Genomic DNA, 23,340 nt, shown 5'->3' with positions numbered 1-23,340 from the left:
GCGATGTAACTCTCCGAGGACAGTCCCTGGAGCAGGAGATGTTTTCCCATGTCACTCTGATACATTTATTTGGAGATAAGTACCGTTTTCAGACTCCACCATGCATTCAGTGATTCAGACAGACAGCCTACTTTTTGCAGCGTGCAGCCTCCCTCCCTCTCTTCCTTCCAGCTGCCGGCGGCCCCTGAACCGGTGTAAACCATCCACAGTATGTTCGCAGGCTCGGGCCGTGTGCTAGGAAACATGAGCAGGGTGAGATATTCAGAGTCCCGGGCGGCGCGGCGCAGGCCGCTGGATAAAGCGGAGGAGGAGACGGCGGTCCGTGTGGTTTGAGCTCAGAATCTCAGGACGGGAACATGTGAGCGGGGAATGGGCGACTGGAAACAGGATTATTGTTGTACACAGCAGAGAGACGCAGGAGGGGCCCGGGACAGGTAAGTGACCGAGATACGATGACACCCTTCAGGAAGGGAGAGATAGTTTGGATATGGGGATGAAATAAAGGATATATTCACTTTACAGAAGTTTGAATGGACATTGCTAAGTTTGTACTGCGCATACTCTGACATCATTCTGATTTATTTTATTCTTATAACACCCCAATGGTAGAGAAATACAGACATGAGCTCAACATCTACTACCAGTTTGGGGGATAATTTTTATTCCACTTGGCATCACAACATGGCAGTGTTAAGTGTTTGGCAGCTGCTGATGGCACCACATCACGGTGCGTCTTTCCCCCTGACAGATCCAATATGCAGCCTGTACGGGGACTTTCTAAATTGGAAGTGAAGAGAAAAACAAAATGTCACATCTAAGGAGCAGGGGGAATTGTTTGTTTTCAATTTAAAAAATGAGTGCATGAACCAAAATAAACTATTGAGGCTTTATAGCAAAAGGAGACCACTGTGCAGAGGAGGCAGAGCAGGAATATTCAGGAAAGTGGAATTACAGCTCGACTTTTAAAGCCTTTATAGCTAGGACACCTGGTTTTTAATTTAACTATGTTAAGATCTGTTTCTTAGTTGTTCGTTTTAAGTGAAATTGAGTAGAATCTGATTGATTTTTTAAATGAAAAGCAGGTGTTCTGCGAAATAACCGTTTTATAGGGATATGAGCTGCGTGGCTGTATTACGCACGGATAAAATGTCATTTATTTACACTCATTAATCATGCTGTCTGCACGAATCCCTCAGTTTCCCCCTTTAAACATCTTTGCAACGAAATCCCAACAAACTTTTTTTTTAATTGTTTTTTTTTCTATGTTTGTTTTTTTTTTTTTTTTTGGAAGCAAAGTGGCTTTGACAAACCTCATGTTATGGATCTGAGTTGCAGATGCAAATGTTTGCAAAGAGCAACCTTTCAATGACGCATCAAAACAGCACAGTTACGCATGCACCTCTTGATAGTTTGCGTGCAGATAAATGGAGCTTATTTGTTCTGGCAGGCATAAAATTGAGGGTGACTGAATTATACACACCTGAATCAAAGTGTCCAGTTACAAATTCTAGCAGAATTTCTGTAATTAATCTTCAATAATTATCAGGGGTAATTGGTGTGGATTTAAATGATTTTTTTATGACTGTTTCAAAACAAGTTTCATATTTTTGAAGCAAGAAAGTTTCTGTTTTGTATTATTTAAGTGGTCTTTTTCTAAAATATTTATACTTGCTCTACAGGAGATAAACGGGGACACTGTGACACATACAAGGACCTTTTTTCACTTTTTGATTTTTGCGCATCAGTGATATTTGAGGATTACCTGTTCCAAAGATGAACACCATCGTGTTTAACAAGCTGAGCAGCCAGGTCCTGTTTGAGGAGAAGGCGAAAGAAGTGGAAATGAGCAGCAGAAATTATCTGGAAGTCATCGACGGGCAACATCCAGACCTCCTCTCCAGCAACCAGACCATCAGAGACAACCAGGGCATCAGACACAGACGGAGCGGGTAGGTGGAGCAGGCTGCTGGTCGGCATGCGAGGCTTGTATTAATGTGTGGATTAGCTGTTATTTCGCTTGGCACACGTTAGCAACAGCGAGAGCGTGGATGAGAATGATGATTTTGTCTGGGGTTGCCTCTCCACCTTGTGTGAGAAATGAAGCCAGGATAAGAAATATCAAACTTAGGGGATTGCGTCTAGGGTCAAGTTTCAGTAAAATTATATCGGTTATTAGTGCGCAGGCGAGAGCCTGATTTAGTTCTAATAAGCATGGGTGCATTAAGTTTCAAACGGATTCAACAGCAGTGCGTAATTTTCACTTTTACGCACAAAGTCAGACATTTACGCACGGATAAAAATCAACATAAAAGTTTCAGTTTCACACCTAAAAGTGCATCTACTTTGTGTCACAACACAGAATTTAAGCATCAATCTCGTTATTCGCTCTCTCCCTTTTCATGCTGCTCTTATGCAACAGAATCGAATGGACCAGGGAGTGAATATTTCCCAGTCTGGTCCTCATTAAAATGTTGATGTTCACAGCTAATCTGAAAATTAATAAGTAGGACCAGCCTGTTCAGTAGCGTGTCTTATGTAGGTCTCCATCTGTTTCCAAGGAATAAATGTGCCCTTCAACTCTCTGTGTGGTCTAGTCATCCCATCAGAGCCATGACCTTTATTTAAAATGTATATTTTATTTTGTTTGGCTTCATTTCCATGAGTCAGGAAGCAGGTGTGAGAAAAGATGTGGTTTAATTACTTGCTGTGCTAATTAGAGGAGAGAAAGGAACAGCAGTGACCTTAAGGAGCCTCCTTGAGGAGCCAGTCTAAATAAAAAAGAGGAATATTTTGAGTTTCTGTAAGGTGTCACTTCAAGGGAAGCATGAGTCCTAATGAAGAACATTAGATTATTAAACAGAGGTGTTCGTGGATGTTTAAACCAAAGTTGAGAACACGGTGTAAAGAGTCCTTTCGGATGTGCATACTGATCTAGATTACAAGGAAAATATTTGTTGAACATGAACCTCCGGCAGACTTGAGGTTAGACTAAAATATGTTACATCTGCAGCCGGTGGAGCTTTTTGGTGTGATAAAGGGAGCAGTGGAGCACAGCACCATACTGACATCTACAGGTTCATAAAACCTGGAGGGAAGGTGAGGCTGGGACCTTCACAGCATCATCAGAAACAGTTTTAATTTTCACAAAGGAATGTATAGGAGATCTTTGTTTCTTTATTATATGGATATAAAGATTTAAAGACTTTTTTGTGTTTTTCTGGTGTACCATAAGAGTGTTCTTGACAAAGCTCCAACTTTTCCCCACTGGGTTGTTGATTTAGGACAGTAGAATGCATCTATATGTATTTTCATCTCAGTCCCACGGTATATATTTTGCTGTGATATTTTTATACCATTCTCTGGACATGTAGCACAGCTCTTTTCTGTAAAAGAAAAACCAGAAGTTTAATTTGAGCTCTCGGTCAGTCCCCTGTGTGAAGGCTTGGCTGTGACTCTGACCCGGCTACATTGTTCTTGGTCCACTTCTCCAGGGTGTGAAATGTTCATCTGGCCAAAATATCCGCTCGGCTGAAATGTTTTTGTTTGTTTCACTGCGACGTGTTGGCGGTTTGTGGGACACGCAATGAAAAATAAAGCAGCCGGCCCCCTCTCTCTCTCTGTTTCCCACTCTCTCTCCTGTTTTGTCTCTATGTCACTCTCTCTTTTAATCAAACTTCTCTCAGCTTAATTGCAGCTTAGGGTGAGAAAATTGTACACTGTAGAGAGTGTTCACTTTATGTGTCATGACTCACAAATTCAGACATCATGCCGGCCTGCTCAGGTTTCCACCGGTTTGGTTTACTTCAATAAACAACATAATTCAGGTTCTCTTTATGGCTTTAAAAAGCAGATTTAATTTGGAGAATCCAAACTGTTAGGGTGTCAGTTTATCCTGAAATAATGAGCATGAAGCCAGTAAAAAATAAAAGCAGGGAGCATGTCAGCCCATTATCTTTACACCTATAAAGAAGTGCTGCATTTCTTGAAAATGTGTTAATCAAAGAGAGCAAGCATCCCAGATGGATTGAAGCAAACCCTCCAGGTTAAGAAATTCATGAAGGAAATTTTCATTATTATTATTTCTGGCTGACATCTCTCTGTTTCTCCACAGAGGTCGTCCCAGCGGCGGCAAGGTGCGACACAAGCGTCAGGCTCTGCAGGACATGGCGCGGCCGCTCAAACAGTGGCTCTACAAGCACCGAGACAACCCCTACCCCACCAAGACGGAGAAAATCCTCCTGGCCCTTGGCTCACAAATGACCCTGGTCCAGGTGAGTGCACTTTACAGCAGCTCCAGAAAAAAAAAATCAAAGCTGATTTAGTTATAAAAATGAGGCGTTTTTTAAGCATTCTTGCAGGGGCGAGAGTGATCAGAGAGGGAAAATTACACACAGTATTTGAGTTTCTGTCTAATCAGGTCTGGAAAACCGGAGTTGTTATGGGATTAACAGGCTGTGAGTAGAAAGTGTTTTTACATCTTGAGCTGTTTATTTTACAGCTCTCCTGCAGGGATGGTTAATGTTCTTTCTACCTTCTACCAAATGCAACAGACTGCAAATCTTTTCCTTTTTTTATTTCCTCTAAAAATAGCTGCAGCAATAAATTAAATGTGGATTTATTGAACCTAGCTTTGTTGATTTATGTCAATAATACTAGATAACTTCCATCAAAGTCATTTTAATTTTTCTTTTTCCAATTAAGGAGGTAAACTACTCAGAAAAAGTCTAAAATATAGAAATAAACAGCTTTTTTCTGCAGCAGGGATGCATTTTCTTCTTATGTTTTCTTTGGTTTGTCACTTTAATCCTCATATGCACCCTTAGACGCAGGTGTATTTAAGTCATTTGTAAATGCTTTAAGTTCTATTGCTCCCTCTGCTGATTCTGCCAGACTACAGTGGGCGTCTAAGCTTCAAAAACACAAACTGACCCCTCACAGAAAACCCCATCGGTGAATTTGTGTGCGTTTTGTGCAGCTGTCTGTGTGTACAGTATCATCTGTTTGACGAGGTCACTGATACAGCCTAACAGCGTCTGCGGCGGCTCCCTTGGGCCGCCGGCCACGCTGCTTAATCTGGTTCTCATTTTTGGGAGCCTGATGGAGCTGTTTGTTTTGTCGAGGCCGAGCAAAGTGCCGAGGAATGCTTTGTGTTGGACAGCAGGGAGGCCGAGCACGCACACAAAAAGCTCACATGCAGACTTTTAAGGCTGACACCCAGAGAGTTGCAGCAGAGGTCAGAGGATGAGTTTGTGAAATTGTACAAGGCGGATAAATTACATGAGCTTTGTGAGCTTTTTTTAACTAAAGGTTGGCTCTACTGTGCAGTGGTTTCAAAAGAGATTTAACAAAAAGTAGTTTTTAAGGAGAAGTCTCTTGAGTGTCTGCAGTGTGCAAGCCTGCTGCCTGTTCTGATTTTATCTCTGTACTTGACATACAAATGTTAAATATGTTTATAGTTTTGAATTATCAGACAAAAAAAGACTAAAAAAATCATCTTAAGCCACAGCTTAAACACAGATAAAATTTTACTCCCTGAAAAGAGAATCAAAATGGAGTTTATTAAGGAGGAAGAAATCTGCCCTTCACTGCTGCTGCATACAGATGTGTTTGATTAATAGAATACAAAAAAGAAAAGAATAGATCTGCACAATACTGGAGTTTTGCTGATATCCACTATGATACCATTATTGATATATACACACTTTAATGTAAAAAAACGGTTAAAGGAAGGTTGAGTCAAGCAGAGCTGAGAGAGAGAAGTCGACAGTCTGCCGGTTTTCCTGCCTGGCAGCCTGACATTCAAGTCTAATATAGAGTTTAGACTGCAGGTATGTATGGCTGATATAATGGCTGTAAATATCAGCAGAATTTTTCATAAATGCCAACACTGATATTTAACCTTTTAAGCTAATATCAGCCAATAATGACGTGCATCCCTTCAAAAAACATGCGTTGAGTAGCAGTACTTTACTATATTACAAGATTAATGCTTTTAGATAACAGCTTACCATGTTACTGCATTACAGCAGTGATTCTCAACTGCTGGGTCAGGCCCCAGAAGTGGGTCTCTGGGTTGTTTTCAGGGGGTTACAAATGTGTACCTAGAAAAAAATACATTCTGGCAACAAAATAGGGCTGCACCACATGAATTGCATAATATCAGTATCATTAGATATGAACAATTCTCTTGATATAGTCAATATTCTGGCTATAAAAATCTGCCTCTATCAGCTGTAAATATTGGCCGTTTGTGGAGTTTTAGGCCAGCTGAAGTCTTTGTCTTTATTTATAGTTCTTTACACTTTAAAATCTATTTTAAGGACTGAAGTTTTAAGTCTGGACTACATTTGAATGTTGGTATCCATATCAGATTGGCTAAAATTACTTAGTAAATATCAGATATGGGCAAAAAAACATTTCTTTATTGTCTCAGTTTTGCTGTGATCAGCAGAAAATCAGCAAGTATTTTTTTCTTGACTTATTTATCTCATTTGGGTTTACATAATAAAGCTGGTTTGATTGAATTTTTTTTAGCTCCCTAGAAAACAGCCAGCATTTACACATTATCATGGAAAACTGAGTAACATAAAATACATGGATGCTTGTCCGCTTAGGGCTTTATGTTATGATGCACTTCCCTAAAATTATTTTTTTGTCCTGCTGCTGTGTTTAATACTATTTTTTGTTCTGTCTTAGGTCCAAACTGCAAAATTTTCATAAAACAAATTTTAGCAGGTGGAAATTTGGGTCTCATTTTCTCAGTAAGGAGGTGGTGGTGAGTCCTGAGGCTGCACCAGTTGAGAGTAGCTGTATTAGACTACTTTTGCATCACTAAAAATTAAAAGCCATTTGCAACTTGCTACAAACTCAGGAGATTTTTAGACTGTAGCCAATTGTGTGTCTGCCCTCTACTGTCATCTCCAGCCTAATTTAGAGCCCGTATCTATAACTTTGCAGCTAAATAACAGAATAACAGCCACATTTACCTTCACAGCTCTTTGCTCTAAACCTGACAATGAAAAGGGAAAAGGAATACTGTATAACAGCGATTCCCAACCTTTTTTCCTTGAAGCCCCCTTCACCCTACTTTCACCTAGGAGAAGCTGAACCCCGCCCCCCAGACACAGACAAAACAAAGTTGATGTATAGTTAGGGTCAATTAATACTGTTTTTTCGATTATTAGTTGTGCATGTGACTGATAACCAGTATTTGGAGTCCATATGCATTTGTCATGACAAACAAAATGAACTTAATGTGAGAAAAAGTAAAACTGCATGTTAAAGATTAAGGAAAATAAACAGTTTAGCACTAGCTCTTAACATGAGAAACAGCACAGAGCAACAAAGTGGTAGCAGGAAACAGGAAGTGATTGCCGTACACTCTCAGTGTCAGTTCCACCAAGGCCTTAGTGCTGATTGGCTGGTAAGTCAGATAGTGATGTGGGCGGGACATTAGGTGAGACTGTAGAGAGTGAAAACAGAACCAAAGGGAAAGACAAACCTTGTAGTGAAGTCAAAGTAGTGAACCTTTGAATTAGTTGATTTTAGCTGATTACCAGTAAATAAAGTGCCCAGATGGCTAATCGGCTAAATGCCAGATACCGGCATCAATAATCAGCCAGGCTGATAATCAGACAACTCCTAAGATATAGATGTAAAAAAATCTGCATTGATTTTAGTTTTTTGATCTATAAAACCCTTAAAGTTGGGAACCAGTGCTGCATCAGACACAGCAGTTAAAACAGTATGACACAGACTCTTAAACATATGCTTTTTGTGGTGTTCTTGTCCCTTTCTGCCAAAATACAACATAATGGGGATATTTCCACAAAGTAACTGTGGTCCTCTTTGACAAGTTGCCAGTTTAGCCAGCTATGCATGCTCACTGGCACAGCTGTTGGTTTACCCTCTGCTGGTATGCAGCTATTTTCACAGTTAGGAGAGAAACAGAAACTGTGCACACGCCTCTGGGATTTGTTCTTTTTGTTAACAAAAAGGAATGGGAAATGTGGCATTTCTGCCTGTAATTAATTAATTTTATGCAAAAGTCACTATACAGTTGATCGGTTGAATTGCATAACGCCCCCCAGTATTTAAAAAAATAGCAATGATGCAATAAGATACTGTTACAAATGACATAAAACACTTAATAGTGCACAAGTGTTTCATAGCCTCTGTGTAGAAAGGACCTACTGACATAAATGACCATAAAATTAGGAAAGATGCACACTTTCACTGAATGTAATCTCAGCTTTTGATATGAATTTAATATTATTGCACCCATATGAGTGATTCTTTTCTTCAAACATCCAGGCTATGAAGCCATGAACTACCCAGATCTTCCACTGTTTAGTCCAAACAAACCAGCTGCTGCTGCCAGTAATGTAGAACGCATCACTTCCTGTGCTTTTTCCCTGGAAACACCCACCTGGCAGCAGGTGTTCAAAGCGTCTAAATCTGTCATGTTTTACTAAAACAGCCATTTTTTCCATGTGAATGTTGTAAACTATGACTAAAATATTATGCCATGGGTGCCATCTCTCCATCACTGCATGCTGTCTCCTCTACGGTACACACAGTGCAGACAGATCACGGCTCAAATAGCGGCTCTGGCTGCTGGAACAAAACCTTTTTTAATATCTCTGGGTGTCATCTGTGCAGGAGGTGCCCTCCTTTCTCTTTTCTCTCACCTCATTGACAGCCGTCTTTCCTCCAGTCCTCATTAGCAAGCCGCCCACATCTTGCCTCGCCTCACCTCTCCTGCAGCCAAGATGCCATCTTTTTCCTTGGTGTGCCACATCGCAGGGCTGGAGACAAAAGCATGTGGGATGGTCTTCATTAACGAGAAACTCGATACTGAAAGAAGGGATCAGAAAAATAAGTACTCTAGCATAAGGCTCCCATCTTGGGCCGTTCATAAGCCGCTTGAAGTCTATTGAGCATGAAAAGTTATTCTAGTATAACATCTAATGGTCTGCCTTCCCAGTGAAAGGAAGAGCGGCGGCTCAAGTGTCTTTTTTTTTATTGCATCTTGAAGTCGGTGTTGGAAAAAAGGGTATTATTGGAGGAAGGTTGCACCAGTCCAGAATAAGCACAGTGCATGTACATCTCGTTCAGAACATTAGTAAATGAAATGTTGCGATTGCTGGCGATTCAGCGTTTCAGGGTGTTAAATGTTTCTACATGGTGTTGTTACAGAAGAGATGCATGCTGGGATGTCTCTGCGGAGCATCTGGGATGTTTCTTAAAGCTCAGTTTCAGAGCTACTCTGCAACCTGAGCCTGTTTCTGTCTTCTGCCTCGAGCCTCTCTCGGTTTTTGTGAATGAGACGGATGGCCGGCAGCGAGCAGACGTTTTCATAAAGGATAGTCTTTGTTTTGTCAGGGATGTGAAGGTGTTTGAATTCAAAACAATAACACATGTTTCTGTTTGTTATGTCTTCCCGCTTCCTTCGACTTCTCTCTGTCTGTCTTTCTCTTAGGTTTCAAACTGGTTCGCTAATGCCAGGAGGCGACTGAAGAACACGGTGAGGCAGCCAGACCTGAGCTGGGCGCTGCGGATTAAACTCTACAACAAATATGTGCAGGGCAACGCCGAGAGGCTGAGCGTCAGCAGTGATGACAGCTGCTCAGAAGGTACTGATACTCGACACAGGAGCCGGAACTTCTCTCTCATAAGGGCGTTTATATTTTTTATAAGGTGAAAGAATTTGGCATTCAAGAGAGAGGAGTTCAATCAGAGATGCTCTGAGTGAAATTACAACAAACATTGCCCCTCTTCAAGAACATTTATTTAGCCTTTAGCATTTATAGGATAAGATAAACCCTTACTGATCCCCCATTAGTCAATTTGATTATTACAACAGCTCATATTAGAGGGCAAGAGTCACAGCATGGGGAATACAGAGTGGGGAAAACATGCATTAAAAGGCTGATGATAAGGTTGGGTGGACATATGGTAATACCAAATCCCAAGGTATTTAAAAATAGTAATGACCAGGGGGCGCAGGTGGCAGAATGGATAAGGCGCGCACCCCATGTACGCGGGCGACCCAGGCTCGAATCCAGCCTGAGGCCCTCCACCGCATGTCTCTCCTTGTTTCCGACTCTATCCACTTTCTTCTCCTCTATCAAATAAAGGCACAAAATGCCCAAAAGTAAAGCTTAAAAAAAAAAAAAAAAATAGTGATGACTTCCCTTTAATTAGCATCATGAAAAAAGGTGCTGTGTAAAGTTTTCATGTTTATATTGAATGCCTTCAGAGTGTGTCTGTTTCCATCAGCAGCACTGTCTGTCTGAAGATGCTGAAAGTAATAACAAAACTCCCGATGATAATGTAGGGCTAATTTAGCCAAGTTACAGATCTTATCTAAAGGATGCAATACTTAGTTGAGCTCATACTTGCGTCACATAATCCCATTCTGCTGAGACTTCTCTGTCTACTCTGGCTCATGAAGTAAACCCTTGCATCCAAAGTAAATAGCACATCATCACCACTTGCGCTGAAATCGCTCATTTTAGTGTCGTTTTAGCTTAGTCTGGTATTGTTTCCTCTGACGAAGTCCGCAGGCCCACAAAGCTGTTCAGATAAGCTGAGGCAGAAGACCACGCAGCTGCTAGCCAGAGCTTGCATTTCAAAATAGTGGCAAATAGAGGCTTTCCAAATGAAAAAAAATCTATCTGATATAGTGTACAATTTAGCTAACATTGTTTTTAGCCAATTTTTGCCCAAAACGCCTTAAATTACACAACTCACCTGTACCTGTCTGTAGCATGTATAGTCTAGTTAGTCATGCCTAAAGGGGCAATACTGAGTGAAACCTCTGTAGGCTAATGCCACTGCTGTTGACAAGTACCTTAAAGCTGCATTCAAATGTCTGTCTAAATACTTTTTGCACAGGACTTGAATTACCTGTAAACTTCTGCTAACCCCTGACGTCAGTGTTTGGTGCGGTGCATTCCCTTGGGATAAGTGAAGTCTGTAATGTACTCAAATTTACAGATATTTCTTAAGGATAAGAGATAAGGGTGCTGCATGGCTGCAGCAATGAAAACACACTGCAGATTTAATTCATGCAACGTTATACAAAGAACTGCAATGTTGTGCACATCACATTCTGCAGTTGATGTTTTCTTCATGCATTTAAGTGATTTTTCCCTCTCTCTATAAATCAACATTTTTTAGATCTACAGCATGACTGGTGAAATATCTCCTCTTACTCTCCCATTACACATCAAGGTTGCATAAGTCACCTATGCGTTTCTTCAGCTGATCAGACAGAGGAAGAGAAAAAAAGTCAAGCATCCTGCCTGTTAATGTATGAGAAAGGGTGATGTTTGATGTGAGATGTGAACTTCTCCTGTTAATTTAAACTATTTTTATGCAGGCCCTCTGCAAATTTGGGATCATTGCGCATCCACAACAACCCTTCTCACACAGATCAGCTGTTGCAGCCTAACCACTGAATACTAAACAACAGATTTTAAAACCTGTTATGTTGTGCATGAAATATACAGCTAAATAATACTGATATTAGATCAGGCACTGATCTTGTTAACAATCTTCTATGTTGCCTCTGTTATTTTTGATCATGTGATAACATAAGTACCACCCTAGATTGCAGAAAGAAACTCGCATGGGATTAGTATTACCTTTTGACCTCTGTGTGCTGAAATATGCTTCCTAATTCGCCTTGTAATTTTTACTCCACAAAAAACAGACATGTCCCATTTGTATGGGACTTCAAACACAGACGTCCTACATAATGATCACCAAAGGTCCCTAGGCAATTCTAGTCCCGTGTGAACAGGATATGTGTCCTTATTTTGTTTTTATACTCTGTAAAAGAGGCATTTTTTAAAAGGGGGCAATTAATGAGGTCTGAACTCTGCCCACCTGCATGTGCCTGGTCTGACCTTCTTGTATAATGTGACTTTTAACTCCTGGCAATAATGGCGTTTATTGTGGGAACATTTTAGGAAGGCTTAATGGTATAGAAAACCAGATACCTCCCAATAATTAGAAGTCAAACCTGCAGCTGATGTGTCGAGGAGTTCACTACTGTGCATGACTGATTGAGCTAAAACAGCGCCCCCATTTTGGCCATACTTTTTCTATTTGCAGTTCTCATTTAAATCTCTGGAGGCTAATGCCACTACTATTTCTTAGTACCTAAAAATACTGAAATATCCCTTTAAGACTGATTGCATGTTAATAGACATGCCATGAAAGCAAAAGCTGCATTGAAATGTCTGTTTAAATGAAAATAAACATGTTGTAAACCTGATCTATCCATCACGTTGATTGATGATCTTTCCAACGCCGTCAGATCTAAATGGCCTTAATGATGAATGGTCACCTAACCTCACATGAACCTGATGCCCTTTGTACAGTTTCAGAGAAAATCTCCTTACGTCATACTTCTAGTGCCCTGAAATGTAAATCTAGCATTATGACCTGACTTGAGGCCAAAGGTGCTGTGTGCCCATCCTAAAGCTGGCTGATGCTATGCAGAGCCATGTTCTCGGTGTACGAAAATGGTGAGTGTGTGAGCCAGCCAAGCGACGCCGAGGTCGGCATGCTGTGACACGCTGTCATTAAGACACCCCGCTAAGCCAACCTCTGCCTCCCAGCCTGCAATTGTAAATGAGCAGCTCTCTGTCAGCCGTGTATTTACAGCAACAGCCTTTTTCTACTCGCTGACAGCACCGAAAACATGGTCGGGAAACAAAAAAAATACAAAACACGTGTGCTCGTGCAGTAAAAGAATGAAGAGAAAGGAAGAGCGCTGTGGTGTCAGTGATCTCTAATTAAATTTTTGAGGAGGAGCGGCTGGGCTTGTGGCTTGCACAGGAATGTGTGCATGGTGTTTGCATTGTGTCCGCCACAGGCCACTGTACCACCGGAGGCTCTGTATATCTCTCTGACTCTTCTCCCTGTCACATTATGGTTATGAAGCTATCCGCAGCCTGCTCCCACTTCTGACCCATGCGCTAAAAGCCTTCCATTATGTTTTTAAGTCTATGCTTTTGTTCCACGGGCTATTTATGGGGCCAGACCTGACCCCACTGACTCTGCAAACATTCCTCTTACTGCACAAAAATCATCCAGCTTGTTTTGTTTTAGATCACAAAGAGAAACTGTTCTCAGCACGAGGTCTGGAGAGGACACGCTGTTATAAAGGTGTGAAAAAGGCGTCTTCTTATAAAGGTGACAGAGGATCAACACTGTCCTCTGGTTATTATGACAAAGCTGAAGTACTATCACCCATATGGTATAACAGAAGATGCTGAATTGTCTCTGAACTCAACCTTAAACTTCACATAGAGAGGGTTACCTCCACTATCCTACCTCCATGTGTTTCTGATAAGTGGCAGCCATAATTTTAATTTGGCCCAGGCTGAATCAAAATTACAAAATTACTTTCTTGGCAGGGACAGAATCTAGAGCGAACTTCTCTCTAATTTCCCTCCTGCCAGAGGATATCTGGTTTTTCAGCGTGGTGTTTTATCTTCCCTGCTCCTTTCTTTCATCAGGTACAGACCTGTGCTTTAATTCGATCTTCGGCTGCAGAGCACCCTGGAAATTATTTATTTCTTTAGGGAAAGAAGGGGGCAATGTGCGCTTGATTTTTGATGGAGAGGAAATAGGCTACCAATCCGTTCTGGTTTGGTAATGCGTCTCAAGTCTCGGCTGGGCTTTCTGCTCTTGAGGCGATGCCAACAGGAGAGCAGGCGGGTTAAAATCCCTCACCCTGGGTTTTAGATTCAAGATTAGCTCAAATAACCAGACTGTGGGTCAGGAGGGACGGAGGTACAGAAGTTAGAAATGCATTTAAGGAGCAGATTCTTGAAACTGCAAATGTCATTATCATTAAAGTTAGCACAGTTGATAAATGTGCAAGAATAAGCCTTTTGAACATTTTTATTAGATTTGGATGAGAGAAATAAACATTAAACATATAAACATAAAAATACAGACAATATAAACAAGAAGGTTTAAAGGTCCTAAAGTCCAAAAACTGATGCAATAACTTTATGAAGTTGCTCAAAATAAATGTATATTTTTGCATATGATGCAGGAATGCACTGATACTGCACCGTACCAATACCAAGGCTAAGTACTTGTACTCATAAAACACTGCAGATACTTTGTCTGATCAGCTCACAGTGGCATGTTTGTTCCTTGTTATATGAATAGGAAAGCAAAGGTGGAACCATGTCTGCAGACTGGTGGTATTTTAACATAAATAAGGAAGTGTAGAGCAGGATGCAAAATACGCACAGATAAATTGTCAAGAAGAAAGGGGAGGAGCATCTGATAAAATGAAATGATTCAAAGTAGATTAAAAAACTATAATGGTGATAATAAATATTCATTTTGATTTAGATTGGTGAGAACACAAATTTAAGTGCATGTAGGGGAAAATATGACAGAATTTGCCATGAAAACCTGAAAAAAATAAACATTTCTGTTAAAATCTTCATTTACTAGTGTACAGTACATTCAGAAAGAATTCAGACTCCCTTCACTCTTCAGTTTTGTTATGTTGCAGCCTGATGCTACAGTAAAAAAATCAATTTTAATTCTTATTAATTTACACTCAGTACCCCATCATGATGAAGAGAAAAAAGAATTTTAGAATTTTTGGATATTTATTAAAAATAAAATAAAAAAGAAATATAAAATTGACATTATATTTAGACCCTTTGCACATGCTGTAAATTTAGCTCAGGTTCCTCAATTTCTCTTTATCCCTGCTGAGATGTTTCTACACCTTGATTAAAGTCCACATGTGGTAAATTAAACTAATTAAATTGACATAATTTGGAAAGGCAAACACCTCTCTTTAGAAGGCCTCCAGAGATCCTGTTTGGAGATGGGACAATTTTCCAGAAGGACAGCCATCACTGCAGCCCTCCACTGATCTGGGCTTTATGGCAAAAATGAAAGCTCTCCTCTGTGCTAAATACATGTAAGCTGGTTGGAGTTTGCAAAACACTCTATATGAAGATGCACTGAGGAGACGCTTCTGTCTAACCACTCTGCCATAAAGCCCAGGTCAGTGGAGGGCTGCAGTGATGGTTGTCCTTCTGGAACTTTGTCTTGCATCCACCCAAGATTTCTGGAGCTCAGCCAGAGTGGCCATCGGGTTCTTGGTCTCTTCAATTAGTTTGGCTGGGCAATCAGAAGAGTCCTGGTTGTGCCAAACTTCTTCCATTTGAGAATTCTGGAGGCCACTGTGCTCTTGCGAACCTTCAATGCAACAGAAATCCCTTCATAGCCTTTCCCAGATCTGTGCCTGTCAACAATCCTGTCTCTGAGCCCCGCAGGCTGTTCCTTTGACCTCATGGCTTGGTTTTTGCTCTGATATGAGACCTTCTATCGAGAGGTGTGTGCATTTCCAAATCATGTCCAATCAATGTAATTTACCACAGGTGGACTCCAGTCAAGGTGTAGAAACATCTCAGCAGCGATCAAGAGAAATGAGAGGAACCTGAACTACATTTCAAGCATTCTTGCTAAGGGTCTGAATACTTATGTCAATGTGATATTTTAGAGCTCTAGTTTTCATAAATTTGCAAAAAATTCTGTTTTCACTTTGTTATGAAGGGGTATTGAGTGTAGATTAATTTTAACAAAAACATTTTTTTAATGTAGCATCAGACTGCAACATAAGAGAACTGAAAAAAATTGAAGGGATCTGAATGCTCTCTGAATTCATGGATGTAATTGGTTATAAATGTTTCTGTAAAACTTTTTTTTACATGCATTACTGAATGCATGTTTTCAAACAATGGATATGCATGTGATTTTTTCAGTACTTATTGTTTTCACTGCATTAAAAAAATTTAAACTAAAATTGATTTAATTCTGTTTAATTTCTATATTAACAATTTCTATATGCACTTGAGTTTAAAACTATAAATGTTAAAATAATTAATGAAAGTTTCATAATTTTTCCTTTCATTGCATGATAAGCAATCCCAGTGGTTAAATTGCCCATCCCTAAAATAAACTTTTGCCTTTGCAATTTTTCCTCTCCATAGACGGGGACAACCCTCAGAGGGCACAGAGCAGCCCAGAGGAGCTCAACAAGCCGATGTACCAGAGCGTGATCAAGAAGGAGGGCTCCTCCATGGTGGGCATGGCCATGGGCATGGGCATGGGCATGGGGATGGGAATGGGTGCAGGGCTTCGTTCGGCCGCCGAAGCCGCTTCACTCGCTGAGGACTATGTGTCTCCACCCAAGTACAAGAGCAGCCTGCTGCACCGCTACCTGAACGACTCGCTGCGCCATGTCATGGTAGCCAACGCCGTCATGGACGCTCGCAAGAGGAACCACTCCGGCTCCTTTAGCTCCAACGAGTATGACGACGAGCTGCTCTCGCCATCCTCCTCTGAGGCCGAGGCAAACTTTGTTTATCGGGCTGGTAAGGAGCCACATTTCTTACATTCTTTCCTTTCAAGAGTCTCCCTCACACTCACGACATCCTTCACTTTTGTTCTTTTTTCGTCCCCTCCATCTGCACATTTTGTTTTAATTCCTGCAGCTGGTCCATTATTTCCAACTGTCTGCCTCCCTGCACGTCCTCCTGCCTCATTCTACTGCAGTCTCCACAAACTGTTTCCCTGCAGCACCATACTTTCAATGATTTGGGATTAAATGATTTCCAAATGTAAGTTTTTGTGGTTACTGAAATGGTGATGCAGAAAAGAAAAAAATTGAAAAACCCTAGGGAGGCTGAGTGCATGCACAACACTTGCACATATTCATACACTAAGCTCATGTACAGTCGCTGCACACACTCTCACACTGGCTCTCTCTCACACACTCCGAGCAGAGAAGGAATTCCCCCCAGCCAGCTCCTCTGACCGGGCTTTAGCTGGCCAGACACAACAAGGCCATGTGGGACACGCTCACTTTCAGGCTACTGTTTGGCATGCCTTTGATCCTGCCATGAGGTCGTGCTGAGAGAGCCGGCGCAGGGCGAACACTGTTTGTGTGTCTGCAGACTGTGTGTGAGACATGTTCAAGCACACATTTCTGTTTAAAGACAGCGGGAATTTCACCTTTAAAGACAAGTCTGAAGACGTGCAAAAGGGAGGATCTCCTGACATGGGTCAGTGGTGGTTCAAATTATGTGTACTGATGCTCTCGTGGCCAGTAGAGCTGAAGGTGTCGGCCTCGTGTTGTGCAGAGAGAGTCGTTTTCTGTTATTAATCTGTCTGCAGGAGGAAGCACACATTCCAGAGTGAGATAACACCAGATGAAGCTACTGTTTGATTATTTCTTGTTGCTAAATGTGCACTCCTGCACAGAATGTTCTGTCCTCTTATTCTGAAATAATTTCAGTAGAAGATAATCCTAAAAAATGAGGGTTCAAAGAGTTTATTACTTCATTACTTTGTATTTATGCAGCAGACTGAAAATGAAATTCAGTTATAACCGTCTGAACACAAAAATGCAAAATACAGCAAATTTAAAGCACATGTAGACAGAAAATACTGTGATTTAAAGGTACATTATGTGGAAATTTTGCACTAAAATGTCCAAATTTAGAAATGCACCAAACACAGAGATACTGGGAATTATTCCCATGACCAGTGTGTCGAGGACCAGAACCTCTTTTCATGGGCACCTGTCTTAATTCAATAAAAATATCAAACATTATGTTATCTATATTTTAAGTTCCCTGTTTGTGGGGGTGTGGTAACCTTGCAAAGCTGGTAGATTGGCCTGACTGCAATCTTGCTAAGCTTCAGTCTGAAACATTTGTACCTTGGTCAGACAGTGGACAGACCAATGGGAGGAGAATAAGACAGTAGCTACAAGTGTAGTCCAGTTTTACCGTAAGCCGATAAAGAATGGCGGTGACTGTAAGTGATATTAAAAAATGGAAGCATTTAGGAATAACAGCAGCTCATTCATGACGCATAAGACCATGTAAAATCTCAGAGTGGGGTCAACGACTGCTAAGGTGCATGGTGCATAGAAGTCGCCAGCACTCTACTGATTCACTGATGAATTCCAAACCACTGGCATTAATGTAAGCACAAAAACTTCATGAATGTGTTTCTATGGCCCAGCAGCTGCATGTGGAGTGAGGAATCATGCTTCTCTGTTTGGTGGTCAGATGGGTGAGTCTGTGTTTGGCAGATATCAGGAGAACATTACCTGCCTGACTGCATTGTACCAACTGTGAAGTTTGGTGGAGGAGGAATAATGGTGTTGGGCTGTTCTTCAAGGTTTGGGCTAGACCCCCTATCTCCAGTGAGGGCCAATCTTAATGCTTCAGCATACTAAGACATTCTGGGCAATGCTATGCTTCCGACTGTGGGGCAACGGTTTGAAGAAGGCCCTTTTCTATTCCAACATGGCTGTGCCCTCGTGCACAAAGACGGACTATAAAGACATGGTTTCATGAGTTTGGTGTGGAGAAACTTTATGGAGCACATTTTGGATGAGCTGGAATGGAGATTGCAAGCCAGGCCTTCTGGTCCAACATTGGTGCCTGACCTCATAAATGCTCTACAGACTGAATGGGCACAAATTCCCACAGAAACACTCCAAAACCATGTGAAAAGTCTTCCAGGAAGAGTGGCGACTGTTATAACTGTAAAAGGTAGCCAACTCCATTACAGTCATTACAGGCCATGCTGGTGTAATGGGCAGGCAGCAGAATACTTATGTCCATATAGTGTGTGTCCCATGCTATGGATATGTTAAACAGTCTGCCTGGCAGGTCAAAGTCATCTTTTGTTGCTGCTTTGATTAGGAGCCCCCTCGTGTTGGGATCTAAAAGATAGGGCATTTTGAAAAAGACTTTATGCAGTTGTTCCACTAATTTGAAGAGATTTGACTTGAAATGGTTTCTTTTCATTGTCAAACCATTCTGACCCCATAAACAAGTGTCTAAACTCTCTGGAGAGGCTATTTTTACATAATGAATGAGTATCCTCTGCAAAGACATAGCTCCAGGAGCAGCTTCATACAGTATGTCATCTTTGTTTGACATTTTAATGATTCATGTGCTGACTTAGAGACCATTTTTCAAGCCCAGACATATTTTCATAGCATTTCAGAAAGTTTTTTCTATTGATGCTGATGTTTTTGAAAGTGTGAATTTATTGTCTGGCCCTCACAAATCACCAAACTCTACACACTGCAAAGTCTTTCACAACTCCTCAGCTCACAGTTTGTCTGATCTGTGAACAATCAAGGTCAGCTCCGTCCAAGTTCTTCTTCAGCTCAGAACACTGCTCCTTTTGTTCAGGCTGACTTCATTACCAATAGTTATGTTTTCACTTTTTGTCGGGCACAGACAGGACCCAGAGGGGGCGGATTTGAAGGTGAAGCCGAGTGAGTGACAGAGGACGGACGGAGAGGCTTTGTGCGGGGAAGAGCACATTTTATTGTGTTTCATTCAAAGCTCCTACAATGTGTTTCATATTATGTGAGTGTGGAGGAGGTGGTTTGTATGAAATGCATCAGAGAACTGCAGTCCTCCTGATCAGAGAATTCGAAACCCTGTGACCTGGACGAGCGTCAGGCTTTTTTTTACTCTGAAGCACCTGCTGCGAGTCACAGATGGAGAAATAAAGACGAGATGGATAGACCAAGTGAGACTTATAACTCCCTCTGTACCAGACTTTAATAAGACAAATCCCCCAAAACGGATTAATTCACCTGGCTGGCCTGCTGTTTTTAATAGAGACTAACTATTTTATCTCTATGGTTAATATAACTCCTTGGCGCTGATGTCTCCCTCATGGATTCTTCTGACTCTGGCACCTTTTCAGACGTGTTACTCTGTTACATGAGGGGCTTTTGAATCCACACACGGAAAGTTCTCCGAGGCGGTGTTGACTCATGGGATCGAACACCTGCTGGGGCCCTCCGATGTGATAGCCCAGCTTAAAAAAAAATGAAACAATGAAAAGTCAGGAAAATGAAATTTTAATTCCACATCTGATCTCGCCGACGCAGACAGAGGGAGGCAAATCTGAAGCTTCTGAAGGTTTGCATCATTTCCTCTGCCGTTTTTCATCCTGTGGCAGCACATTCCAAATATTTTTGCAGTGAACACATTCCTCTTTTACAAATAGTTTTATTATGTTTGTGTAGAAACAGAAAAGTCATTCCCTGAGCTGTAGACTTCACATAAATCTGACTTGTTTCAGTTATTCAGAGGGAAAAAAGGAATAAATCGGGTTTAAGCTCGGAGAATGTTCCCCCTACTTTCTTTCTGACAATGACTAAATGTTTGACATTTTTAGGCAGAGGAGGAGAAGAAGAATTTGAACTTGACTGTAGGAGTACAAACGGTGTTTTTTGGCACATTCTTCAGCCTGTAACACGATTTGATTGGTCAGAGCAGGAGTGGCGTGCCTGGCAACCTTTGTCCCATTGGCTAGGAGACCATTAACGGGCCGGCTGGCCGCTGTGGCCGCAGCCTGAGCCCTCAGTGTTATCTGTGACTACAGAGGGCAGTCAGACGTGGCAGGAGATGGAGAGTGTAGATTTACCCCAGTGGAAAACTACTTCTGCTGGCTTTAAAGCACTCACACACTCATGCACCAGTCCAAACAGCCACATGCACACACACCTCCAGTTCAAAGCCTGTGGGGAATTTCATTGAACACAAGGAGCAGGAGAATTCCATCACACATGCCAGGGGTTTCATGCCAAATTACCCTTTAATGGGATATTAAATGGCAGGAATCTGGCTCAGTGTTTGTCTTCTTGCTCCGTACCAGATTTCGCCCCGTCCGATATCATATAGATCATTATGCGCTAAATAACTCGCAGCATTTCTGTGGATGGAGACTGAGAGATCTCAGTCAGACATTTTACATGAGACTGACAGTCGTACAGTTACTCAGGTTTTCTCTTTTATGCACTCTGGTTACAGCTGACTAAAGAAGCCTAATGGTGAATACGGAAAGATTGCCAAAGATACTACTGATGTGGAAAAGGCCTGATGGCTAAAAGCCAGTCAGCGGCCATTAGCACGTTTAAAAAATGTCAGTTCTAGGGTTTTATGAAACAAGATTAAGAGAAGCAAACAAAAATGATCCAAATATCCAATGCTTTGTTTTTCTTGTATTAAGTCAGTGCTAACAGTCAGAGCATTTTCGCCAACATTTTTAACCTTGCAAAGCAGATGGATAGCCGTGTTTCTCACTGGCGAATCCATCTTGCAAAGCTCCCATCTGAACCGTATGGGCCCGGTTAGAAAGTGACAGGACCAATCAGCGCCGAGGGGCAGTGCTTTCGGGCAGGGTGGGGTCATGATTGGATGAACATCTTGTCACATTCATTATGGGTCAGTCAGAGCGGCAAGACAAAATGAGGTGGTAGACATGCACAGCTCCAGTATTCACCTGAGCTTTAAAGGCTAATGCTGCCTGAGTTTATAAATGACGGAACTTCTTGGTAGCTAAAAATCATGCCGAAGCCTATCAGGAGACATGCTAAAACATCTCTGCCAAGAGAGGCTTTTGGTTTGTTTTTTATCTTGCTTTAGAAAGAAAGTGGTTGATGTCTGATTAATCTGCCACTTTTCTACAATAACATCTGAGCTGATCACTACAGCAGGAGCAGCCTTACTGGCTGACAGTACAACTCAACCCTATCCATAACAATCGCAAACTCATGCTGAAGTAGATTGGAGAAGTTTGAAAACATTTTTTCCATCATTTAAAGCTTTTAGTGTGGCTCTTCGCTCTTGTTTTAATTAAAAAAAATGTGTTGAAGTTCTCATAAAACTACCACTGTACTATAGCTACATCTAAGCTAACTGCTTCACCAGCAGCAGCCATTCCTCTTGTCTTCCAGTACAGCTAAACCCCACCTGTCACTACTGTGTCGTTCTCCTCAAATAATGCTGATTGGTCCAAACTGTTTTCAGGTTAGGCACATTTGTAAATTGGAGCTTTGCAAGATGGATGACAGACTGACCAGTCCATCTGCTTTGCAGGTTTAGATCCTTAGGGCATTGGCATGCAATGCTTGTATTGAGTAGAAAACACAACAATTGAGGCAAGTGGGGATGCCAATGATTTTGCTGGTATTTGATTGTATTATTGGGCAATATTTGATTTGATGATATCACTTCATCATGAGTTGCAGAAACACTAAATTGAAGCCAACTGGTCCTTAGGGAGATATAAATGGGTGTACCAAATGTCATATCAATCCATCCAGTAGCTGTCGAGAAGTTTGTCAAACAGTCTAGATCAGTGGTTCTCAACTGATCCAACCTTACAACTTACCAGTCTCTCTTACAACTAATCGCGACCCAAAGTTCAAAAGATTTTCAACAAGCCATGTTTAGTTCAATAAATATGTTGCAGTTTGGAGCATGATTGGGCCAAAATACATAATGTGAAAAATAGAAGGGACAAAACTGACAGTTTTTACACCCTCTTTTCCCATTCATTATGTCTAAATTTTGCCAGTTTTGCAGAGATCTTGAGAAATTGCTCTATTATCATGGGAAAAGTAGCTTTATTCAGTGCAAGAAAAGGAGAAAAATTAGTAAAACCGGGTAAAATTAAAGGTATGCATGCATGTCCACTAAGGCCTTCAGGACTTCTTGCCACCATTTTTTTTTACAGACTCCTATTCACGACCCACTGAAAACTGCTCTGCTACCCACTTTTGGGTCCCGACCCAACAGTTGAGAGCCACTGGTCTAGATATTTTAGTCCAAAATGCTGATGTGTATCAAATATACTTTCATAGTGCATTGGCAATTTGAAAATTTAACCTATTTGAAAGTGGAGGACCTACCAAAGTAAAGGGACTATTAAAAGAAGCAAGGGTATCTGTGTGGCTAAAGACTGTTTATTTAATTCCACACACATCTGTTTAAAAGATTCTTGGCCATATAAAACACAAAGTCATCCTGATTATGCAGCAGTAAAGTAGTTCACTGATAAGTAAGGTGCTTTTCAACACGTAGCTTTCTTAGAAATTAGTTGCATGAAATCAGAAGCGTTTTACCGCAGCCACTGAGGGTCTTTCAAATGAGGTCGTATCTGCTGCCAGACAGTTATTGAATCCTTGAGAGTTCAGCGGCCCTTAAGAAGGTCTGGATCCGTCCAGGTAAATGGAGGAAAAATAACCCTAATGCGGAAAAAAGAATGTTTGGATTTCTTGTCTGGAGGTAGAAAGGTTGAGAGATCGGATGTGATAAAAAAAGATTTCTATCATGGCTGTTTTCATATTTCAGCCTAACAAGATACATTTAACTGGATTTCCTTTACCATTAATGTGTCTCTTGTTTCCCCTCCAAAGAGAAGCCCCACTGTGATGATTTATACAGCAGCGTT

At 41.3% G+C, this 23,340-nt stretch overlaps 1 protein-coding gene across 2 annotated transcripts in view; it reads left to right on the top strand.

Annotated features, from left to right (window-relative positions):
* The first annotated feature begins 288 nt into the window (after nucleotides 1-288).
* The window catches only part of mkxa (mohawk homeobox a), a 44,200-nt gene continuing 21,148 nt past the window's right edge, over nucleotides 289-23,340 (top strand). For both annotated transcript variants that reach the window (XM_041813692.1, XM_041813691.1), the window contains exons 1-5: nucleotides 289-434; nucleotides 1,680-1,949; nucleotides 4,112-4,271; nucleotides 9,482-9,635; nucleotides 16,050-16,433. In XM_041813692.1, coding sequence (XP_041669626.1) covers nucleotides 1,774-1,949; nucleotides 4,112-4,271; nucleotides 9,482-9,635; nucleotides 16,050-16,433 — 874 coding nt within the window. In that variant the 5' untranslated portion in view covers nucleotides 289-434; nucleotides 1,680-1,773. The remainder of the gene's footprint in view (nucleotides 435-1,679; nucleotides 1,950-4,111; nucleotides 4,272-9,481; nucleotides 9,636-16,049; nucleotides 16,434-23,340) is intronic.

Source organism: Cheilinus undulatus, linkage group 19, assembly GCF_018320785.1.
Source record: "Cheilinus undulatus linkage group 19, ASM1832078v1, whole genome shotgun sequence".
In the NCBI taxonomy this organism is placed as follows: domain Eukaryota; kingdom Metazoa; phylum Chordata; class Actinopteri; order Labriformes; family Labridae; genus Cheilinus; species Cheilinus undulatus.
The sequence above is the reverse complement of the archived record's forward strand: the minus strand, read 5'-3'. Positions and strand labels throughout refer to the sequence as shown.